This window comes from Chaetodon auriga, chromosome 18, assembly GCF_051107435.1.
Source record: "Chaetodon auriga isolate fChaAug3 chromosome 18, fChaAug3.hap1, whole genome shotgun sequence".
In the NCBI taxonomy this organism is placed as follows: Eukaryota; Metazoa; Chordata; class Actinopteri; order Chaetodontiformes; family Chaetodontidae; genus Chaetodon; species Chaetodon auriga.
In genome coordinates, this window is record NC_135091.1 from 10252601 (window position 1) to 10263078 (window position 10478).

At 39.1% G+C, this 10478-nt stretch overlaps 1 protein-coding gene across 1 annotated transcript; it reads left to right on the forward strand.

Annotated features, from left to right (window-relative positions):
• Positions 1-8464: 8464 nt before the first annotated feature.
• Positions 8465-10152, forward strand: fam110c (family with sequence similarity 110 member C). The gene has a single exon (XM_076756857.1). The coding sequence runs from the start codon at positions 8550-8552 to the stop codon at positions 9597-9599; it is 1050 nt and encodes a 349-aa protein (XP_076612972.1). The 5' UTR covers positions 8465-8549; the 3' UTR covers positions 9600-10152.
• The last annotated feature ends 326 nt before the right edge of the window (positions 10153-10478 follow it).

The window sequence follows — 10478 nt, forward strand, 5'->3', positions numbered from 1 at the left end:
ATTTCTCCACCTGCAAGAAGGATATCAGAATGATGTCCATCCGGGAGACACGCAACCACAGCTGCTCAGCTACAAATCAGGACAAACACAAACACTTGAATGAGACTGGAAGCCAAGAAGAAGACAATGTGCAGTGGGCTTTGTCTCATCTACAGATGTGTAACCATCATGTACGTGTCACATTATGTAAATCATAGCAGCTGACAAATATGTTCTTAAATCTGGCCCTAAATCCCTAAACAAGAGGTTGCGGTACTGGAAGGGAGCCTGAGGAAGAAGCCCAGACTTCAAAGACAGGAAAGCCCTGAATCTGACAAAACAGAATGTGCATTCATAACTGCATCGCATTAAGAGCAGATCACTGAAGGTCTGACACTGAACAGTGTCACATCTGTTTCGTACTCCCCGTGTTTGCTTCCTGTAACTAATTAACTCATTGTCCCTCCTGTATTTACTGTTGCCTGGTCCTCCTCTGTGGTCATGATGGGGAGTATTTGTTATTGAACAGATGAAGAGGAGATGACAGGTGGTCTGGAGAGGACAAGCAGATTGTGCAGAGATGTTTATAATTGACAAAATCTGAAAAGGACATGCTAAAGATTATCGGCTGATTGAGCATGGACCGTTTTGTATCCAAACGGCTGCTTTAAAGCACAAACAAGTCTTTTCTTGGACATTTTGCCTTCTGAGATTGCCTTCACTCTTTCCTCGAAGTTTAGATGATTCTTATGATTCACCGCTGAGGAATGTCTGAGATGTTTGTGTTTTATGTGTTGGGGGAAAAAGCAGTGGGAAATGTCTCACATTTAACAATGAAATGCAGATGTAGAGGATGCAGAAGAAGTGACTATATTCAGCACTGCATGGCTCCTCCCGAAGTCCTCCTCTTTCATGCCATCCCTGTCCTTGCATGTGAACGGAAATGTGTAATTACATCTTTCTCATTTCAAAATGGTAAAACAAAAGGTTCTGGATGAGTAATTCAGCTGGCTAAACAACGAGAAATAACTGAGCCCAGCGAGACATGGCAGACACGACTGTGGGCTTGGGAGAGACTGAATGTCTATTAATTTAGGACTTAGGTGGACTTGCAGAGTAATCACTGGGTAGTTCTGTTTTCCCCCCGGCTCCTCAAAGAAAGCTATAGGTTTTCTAGGAACTCTTCAGTGAATGCATCATGTATTTACCGACCTGCATCTGTCTATTCCTTGAGACATTTGTGGATTTTTGCACGATATTGGAGAGCTTTTATTGCCTGTGTAATTGGGTGGAATGAAACTGACCTGCTACAGTTTCTTGGCTCCCCTTTACATTAAATATATTAGAAGACACAATGAAATTTGAAGAATATTGAAAATGAGAAATATTGCGCCTTGTAGCTCGTCAAGTTACAGTAGTTTGAAGGATGAAAGAAATGAGCAGAATATTGTTATGTGAGGACTTTGTGAATACAGTTTGTGTTTGTCTTCCACAGACATGCTATCTGAAAAGAAAGCATCGTTATAAACCAAAGCTGGTTTGCAAAGCATGTTTTTAATGGCTGTTTTAACTTTTTTGAGAGCATTAACTTAATCTTGGAGTCAAATCAAACCAGAAAATGGCAGTTTTTCATTATTGGCCAAAACCCACGCTCATTACAGTTTACATTTTCAAATCCAATTATGCATTGACCACAAACGTATTGCCTCAAACTGAAACCAACTGGAAGCGGTGAGCTCTCTGTTCAAAATCCATGTGGCCGTTTTCTCTTTCACAATCATCCTACGTACTTGTTGTGTATATCTTACAGCACCCTGAAAACCTCTGCCCCATTACAAAGCTGCTCAACAATAATGGTCAAAACCTCATTTTTATTTGAACTTTTTTGACATGTCTTATTAGTGGTTATGTATTGTTGGCAATCAAAGATGAAATTGTGCTGTCATGAGTAACTAACATAGGAGCCACAGAGCAATGTACAGAGTTACAAAATATTGCAAGGATGCTCAAATCATGGCTAGCAATGTCAGCCCCCAAGCTAGCTATGGTGTTGTTAGCCATTGCTTTGTACAAACTGTGATTTGAGCATTCTTACTTTATGACTCCATACGTTACTCTGTGACTCCTACATTAATCTATGTGCACAAAATTCTAATTTCAATTTGTCTGACTTTAAAGTTAAAATACATCGTAATTGTTTTACACTTTCAAGCTCAAATTTGTGTCCGTACCAATGTGGCTAGGCTAAATAACAGCATCACCTCCATGAGTAACACAATACAGTTAAACAGCAGCGTAACATCCTCCAAAATGACCATGAAGCTGAATCAAAATCTCTCTGAAACCATTTCACTAAAAGCTGAGCATTATAACCCTCATGAAGTTGAGGCTGTTGTATTAGACTACATTACTTTTAACTAGGTGTACCTAATAAACTGGCAACTGAAGAGTTCATTTGCAAGAACAGAAGAAAGCATTTCTTAACATGAACAAGTCAAAACCAGTTTGATTGATTAAAAAAAAAAAACAACTCATGATATAGGTAAACAATAATAATAATAAAAAAAATTAATTTAAATGACCGTATGTCAGGTAAAACAGGATTTATTAATGCTATATATGTATCAGTAAAATACTGAAAATATTTGTCAATCATCATAATTTTGTTTTTTTACATTTCTATGATATTCAAACTAAATTTGAATTGTTCATCTCACTTTAAAGGCATGCAGCTTTTATTTGTAGTTCTACAAAACAGTAAGATTAGTTTAGTTTATTTAGTTTATTTTGCTAAATAAAAAATAAGGAAAATGTGAATATTTCATTAAAAACAAACTGTCAGAAATGTATTTAATTTTTTAATCTCAGTGTTTCTTGCAATTTTGTCCAGGCTACTATAGGACTATTACTGTTACTATGTACATAACATAAATTATTTTGATATGACTCATTTTTCATTTAACCATCTTTTATCATAAATTCATGTGTGGCCTTTGTTGCAAACTAAGCCACATGAAAATCAATTGAAAATTCAGAGCTGTGAAGATGTGAATGCAGAATGTGAATAGAGGAATCGGCAGGGTACTAGCAACACACCTCTTTTTCTGCAAGGCAATGATTAAGGCTCAAACATAAGGGAAGTTGCCGTCCAGGAAACAGATATGTATAAGTTGAGCCAAGTATAAATGCAGAGCTGGAAGTTAAGAAATCCTGGGCTCGGTTTCCTGGCGTGTGTTTTGTGGAGCTGACCCAAGCGATCCATTGCAGTCATTCCAGTTCATACTCTTTATATGAGATGTAGGGCTTCATTGCTATTTTAAAAAATTCAGAATTTCAACATTTTGTGAATCAAACAGGACTCAAAGACCATGAAGCATTTGTTTCAATATGCATGGCACTCACTGCTTTCAAGCGTGGTTCTGATATTTAAATATTACTGGTTTGTATCCCTGGTGCATCACAGTTTTTAACCACAGTGAGAGTTTAATCACTTCAATATGGACACAGTGAAAAGAAAACGGTGGTTGGAGGCCATTTCACAAAGAAAGTGTTTGTGCCCATTACCCTGCAAAATTTATATATCCACCAAAGTGGGATTATCTGATTTAGATTTAATTCCAGTTTGGACCTGTTTTGGGTACAAAAGGATTATGTAGAGTGGACTAACCAGACAATCTGACTACATTCAATTGCATATCACTTGTCTTCATTACCTTTGATTTATTTTTACAGCTTTTTCCGTTTTGTTTTGTTTTGTTTTTTTCGCTCTCTTTTGGTCTTCACCGACTCCTGGGGGCTCTTTAAATGCATTTCTGTGTTCACCAGCAATGCTCGTCACTGTGTTCGATAGAAGGAGGGTCTGTTACTGTCCTCAGGTCAACAGGAAAAGATTAAGTGGAAGGAAATTAAAACCTTTGATGTACCATTAAAAAACACTGCAGCAGTCTTCTTCCAAACACACTTGTTTTGTCAAATACAGTAAGATGAGCTTGTGACAAATAGATGCTAATTGAGTGGGAGGTGACCTTATATTCCTGGTAATTAGCACTGCATGCATAATTACCAATTATCAGTTACTTTACATAACAATCAAACAATATCTGCAAGCAAAAGATGCCTGCAGCAATTACATCTCATTATTTGCAAGCTGTTTTTAATTGAGTCAGCCAGTTTCATTCACGTCTCAAGGATGGATGGTAATTATTGTGAATGACTCAATGAAAACACAATTAGCAGATGATGCAGTGTCACATTAAAGTGCAGAATATGTTTGTCCAGCTAGCAGCACAAGTCAAGAATTAAATAAAAGTGAGAGGGCTCAGGGGAAGAGTGACTAATGGTGTCAGTGCTCATGTTTACTGTGCTCCCCTCCATCCCTCCCTGAGTCTGCTCCCTCTCTTTTTTTTCCAATTAAGCAGAAACAGGTTTCACCAGTCCATCAGACAACATGCCAAATGATTAAGAACACTGCAACTGCACTTACTTTCAACTCTAGCATCTCAAATGATGGGACATATCTTTCCTCTTGCACCTCTGAGCCAAAGGGCAGATACGCAGGTGTGTGTGTATGTTTCCATGTAATATACATATTACATATACATCTGTTTACACAGTCACATTGTAGGGGATTCGTGTAACCTGTGGGGACAAAATGCAGGTCCCCATAATGTAAATCATTAAACTTTAGGGTCAAGACTGGGGTTAAGGTTAGGGTAAGGTTATATTTACGTTAGGTGGACGGGGACAGTGGTGGCATGACAGCCAGAGACGACTGTCAACAACAGACCACTGTTCCAGCTGTGTTCGTGGCAACTAAATGGGGTATTTCCAGTGAATCCATTATTTTTTTTCCCTCATTCTAACCAAGTAGCTCTTGTGCCTAAATCTAACTAGACCTTAACCACAGCACTGTCACAAAGAAATGTAACATTTCAACACATCTGTGGTTTGCAGAAATGTGTAATGGCAACATTAATTCTGGTGACTGAGTTGGTGTGTGGGTAGATTTGTGTGGTCAACATATTATAAATTATTGCTTGATTAAAACTTGATATATTTGACTTGTACATACCAAAAGGAATTAGTGATTATTGTTCAACACTTATTTATGGAAATTATCATTTTGACGTTGTGAAACATCAGCATGTTGGTGTTGAAGAAGCTATGTTGTATAAGAATGACTTGTGCATATTTCACACAGCAGTGTAATCAACCAAGCCAAAAACATTTAAATCCATGGCTATTCCCTAAAAAAAAAAAAAAAAAAAAAAAAAAAAAAAGTCTAATAAATGTTTATTAGTATTCAAGGACAACATGCCTGTCCACCTCATGTTCCTAATCCTTAAATTCTAATGAGCAGATTAACATTCATTGCCTTTCCCACGAGAAATGAGCAATACGTAAGCATACTTCTGCTTGTCACCAGACTTCAAAACCTGAGAATTTATCTGGAGGAGATCATAATTAACTTAAAACAGAGGTCAAAGATGGATAAAGTATAAGTAAACTCTGTACAATCCCCAAGTGAACTGTTCATTATGATCGTAGGGAAGCCAATCAAAAGAAATCACACCGCTGGATGAATGCAATCAACAAGAAAAACAGCTGTGGTAAAATACGAGTAATAACTTTAGGAGCAAGTGTGAATGAGTTGAGAGGAATCAGTAATAAGGCCTTTAGGTCATTAGTGTCTGTTGTAGCTAAACTATCAAGCATATATAGACCAGTGGTTTTTTTTTTTTTTTTTTTGGTTTTTTTTAATGCTGGACACTTGCACTGGATATGAAGTATTTGCTTTTAAAGGAAAGTAAAGAAATGAGAATCTGATCCTGACAGTCTTAGTCATTGTATGGTAATTAAGCAAAAGGAAATGCAAGACTTTATTCTAATGACTTTCACACTATGTATTCTAGTGCTGCCCTCTGGTGATCCGGTAGGCTAACTTTAAAGCAACTACAAAGAACTTTCATTTTGTGTTGACTTTGGCGACCCCTGTGGACAAAAGTGGTAGTGCTTCCCGGAATGAAGACTGCGTTTTTTGCTCATTATGCAAAAATCTCAATCTGGCTAGCACGTGCATTTGTTTCAAGAGAAAGATAAGAGGCAAACAATTTTTAACACTGTTTGTCTTTTTTAAACAAAGCTGTTTGCAGGATAAACTGAGCAACTCTCTGAAGAAAAATCTCATTCCTCCCTTTCAACAGGCTAACGTACTACGGACTACAAAACGTTGCCTGGAAAAATGTAAGCATAGGCTCCTTTGGTTTGCGTGCTGTAAATTGTTTTGTCTGATTTTGCGGCGGAATTGGTAACCTGAGGCACCAAATGGATTGTGACACAGAACCATCTGGGAAGTTGTCCATGGAAACTGTTTGGAAATGGGCAGACACTTAAAAAAAAAAAAAAAAAAAAAAACACTTGGCAGGTGATTGGATGAACAATCCTAACTTCAACCAGTCAGATCAATAAATCATACGTTGTAGCAGGACTCTTGCCAAAGTCAGTTGGGAGAAGAGTGAAGATGTCTTTTCCATCTACAAATGCTTTCAGTGCTTTTGCTCTTCTTTCAGTGAAGAAATACTCTCCATAACTGGTGCGATAGCAGCATCTATGCAAACATATTCTGGAACCATTTTCAAGTGAATAGTCACTTCTCCTGCCGTCGTCACACTTAACCGTGGGCCCCTGTAGCTGCCAGTAGTTCCTCATAGGATGCTGATTGGTCCGGACAACTATGGTTTGACTGCAAGCTCATAACTTGAAGCCTGGCAAGATGGATTCAGACCAGAGGACAGGCATTAAGAAAAGCTTAGAGAAAAAGCCGGTCTTCTTGCTAATGGTCTTGTTTGCTTAATGCAGGTCATGTGGACGCATCAGTATTAAACTGAGACTGTTTCCAAACCAGTTGAAAACTCCTTGCAGCTGCTTTAAGGTTTAGTTTGTACACAGATGTTTCAGATTATACTTTAGTGAATGTTTCCAGATACACAAGGAAGCAGAGAACAGGGAGTCAGTTGTTACATCTTTACTTTTTTATGGGATTTTTTTCTTTCATTCCCAGCCATTTCAGTCAAGCCACGATCAGAGATTTGACACATCTGCTGAATACTGTTGTGCCAGTGTTGAACTTGAGACTCTTCTTGTTTGGAGTGAATGTTACAAAAACTTGAACGCAAGTTTGCATAAATTCATGCTCTCTGTCATTTAAAGGACCAGTGTGTAGGAATTAGTGTCATCTAGTGGTGATGTTGAAGATTGCAACCAGTTGAACACTCCTCGCTCACTCAGCTCTTTCCAAGCATGTAGGAGAACTTATGGTGGCTGCGAAACTTGCGGAAAATGCCGAAAGTGCTCTCTGGAGCCAGTGGTTCCTTTGGCTGTTCTGGCCTATTGTAGAAACATGGAGGCGCAAAAGCTGAACTCCATGGAAGAGCTCAGGAACAGACAGCAATTCTTATTTTCAGGTGATTATACATGAATGAAAACATACTTATGAATATTATACTCCCTTTTTGCCATGTTCTGCCAATACATCCCTAGAACACAGTTTGTTTGCAAATGACTGCATTCTGTTTCTATTTGCATTTTACACAGCATCCCATCTTTTGATGAGGTGAATCATTAAATATATTGCCTTTGTACTGTTTTCAGTTGGGTGTTTGTCCAGAGGATATATCAGGAATATATCAGGGTTATAGCTGCTTGTGCTGTTGCCTTGGCCAATCTGAATTGTTAGGTCCTGACCTTAAAATGGGATATACTAATAAGACAAATGACTACTAGCTGACTGCAGGTCAGTGGTCTATGGTGATTATGTTTTCTAAACAAATAAAACCTCAAAATAAAGTTAGTCAGGCTGGAGGAATTCATCTAAAACATGCAATCAGATTAAATGGTCATTGAAAATGACTTTTCAAAGTAAGAAACAGTAACTCAGGAAATACAAAACAAAAATCTAAACAAAATAATCTCCATAAAACATCTTTCCCCTTTGAGCCCTTAGAATTGTGCAATAGTCTTTGATGGTTTTGACAAATAATTACTGCAAACCCACTGGGATGCATCATACTGTACGATTTAAGGATGAATAGGCTGGAGTAAACATTTATTGCGCAACATTTATACTGTAATGAGTACCAAGCCTGTTTGATGAGTCAGTGTCTCTTGTAAATGAGTCAATAAAAGACAGTGGAGAGTCCTTTGTAAGGACAGAAAACAGTTTTCTTGATCGGGAATAATGTAAGATTTTGTCCTGAATTGAGCAACAAGAAGGATGAAGGCCCGCATTTCCACCAGGACGAGAGAAAAAAAACTGCAGCAGTGTCAGCTTTCACTGTTCTCACTTGCGATAGTATCAGGTGTACTTTGAACAAGCTGGTGTTTGGTTAAAACTAGCCTTGTGCAGAATGGGTGGGGTAATGTGTTTGAACAGACAAGGTGAAGTCTCCTGTTGGGATACGTGCTCAGGCAGGCTTGAATGGAATCTTTTACTGCTAACACTGGAGAGACAGCACGCTAAAGGATTACCCGCTCTTTGGATAAAACTGATCTGAATTTAAATTAAAACCACAATGGAGGCAACCAGCGATACATCGAAAATCCTGGAGAAGGGTCCTGAATACCTTCGAAAACAAATGGAACTGGAGAGCGAGACTAAAGGAGGTATGAGTGCCGTGGAGAGGCTTGCTGCAAGCAAACCGAAATACGTCAAAAGCCAGCAGGTAGTCAACTCAACTCAGGAGCCAGTGATCAGTATTGGATCAGCCTCCGTGAGCAGCACTGGGTCTTCTAATCGGAGCTCGAACCGTAGTGGGAAGCGTGTCATGGGCAGTAACTCAACAGAGGCTACACGTGTTGTACAAACCTGCTCACCAGGGCAGGTACGTAGGTCCAGCTCCAAAAAACGACCAGACTCGCTTCTGCTTTACAGACAGAAATGTGAGTTACTGAGAGGGTCACCACATGAGCGGAAACACCAAATAACACGTAAGTTGCTGCTCAGCTCTGTGCACAAAAATGTTCCGTTACCTGAGGCAGCAGATAAGGAGTCTGACGCTGAGGGCAACAAGGAAAAAATCCCAACACCTGAGGGAACAGCAAAGGAATGCAGCTCACATGGAATCACCTCTCAATCAGCGAGCAGGAGGGATGGAGTAACAGAACACAGCACGGGAAACAATGCGTCTAGGACAAAGGTGAGAGCTGGTGTTGTGGAAAAATCTGGTCTCCTGATGGTTCCTGAGTTTGAGAGGAGGTCTGGCAAAGGGGTCGCTCGTTCCCACTCTGACATCAGCTCCAGGTACTCCAAAAACTTTGCAGACTTTGATGCTTTTTTCAAGTACTGCGGGTTAGACGGTGAGGTTATCGAGTCTTTGGGGAGGGAGAACTTCTCGGCACGCTCAGATGAAATTGCAATAAACATCCGGAGTGTCAGCGTCTCTACATCAGACGGCGGTTTCTCCAAGAACAGCAGTGACAGCGACGGACTACTGGAGGATGAGTTGCATAGAAAGATACGTCAGGGGACATCAGTTATTGAGCGGAATGCAAGGATTATCAAATGGCTGTACAGCTGTAAAAACGCTGTTGAGACTGGAAAGAAATTAAGAGACCTTGATTGAGACTCCTTATTTTCTCTGCAGGGGCCATGTGTTTACCAAAGACTGCTGTATAGATGATATATTTTATCCATTTATCACATTTTAATGCAGAACATACATCAAAACACTGTGTGTTTGTGTGTCTGTCTGTTTATATCATTGTTTCCTTTGGTTTCTGTGCATACTGTATGTGTGTGTGTGCCAATTTCAGACGACACCTGAGCAAAAAAAAGCATGTTTGCTTCTGTTCAAACGTGCATAAACTTCGCTTGTTCTCTGTCACGTTGGGGGGCCACAGCGAGCCCCACACCACACACAAAGAATCATTAAACTGTTACCTAACATTTTTAACTTGAAAATGTACATTTAATTGTGATTTCATTTGACCAAACTGTGCCTTCTTTTAATGTATCACACAGCTGCATTTTAGGATACAGTCTTGTGTTAAAGGTCAAAACTATGTGCAAAATGCACAGCTGAAGACACACACACACAAATCCAGAAGAGTACATAGACTGCAATTTTAGCAGCAGTCATGTTAGGCAAACATGAGCCACCGTCCAAAAATAATGAAACAATCGATCCATCATAAACTAAAAACACTAACTCCAAATAGTTTTAACTTCAATTAATAGTACACAGTCAATTAAAAGCTGCTAATGTGAACAGATTTTGGGTTGCCAGGTTGTGAAAAATTCCCTTGGCTGGTGTTTTTCCTCTCTATTAGGTAATAATGTAGTCACAAATGTTAATCCATTAATAGTACATCGTTCATAGATGGATTTTGGTCCAGATCTGCTGCAAGATAAGTGTTAATCCCTCAAAGGGATTTTCCACAGTCTGGCAACCTGAAAATTGTCTTTATTCATGGCTTATAACTGATCTATAAAACACTAAATT

Coding starts and splice junctions, on each gene's coding strand:
- fam110c (XM_076756857.1), top strand. CDS start 8,550: ATGGAGGCAACCAGCGATACATCGAAAATCCTGGAGAAGGGTCCTGAA.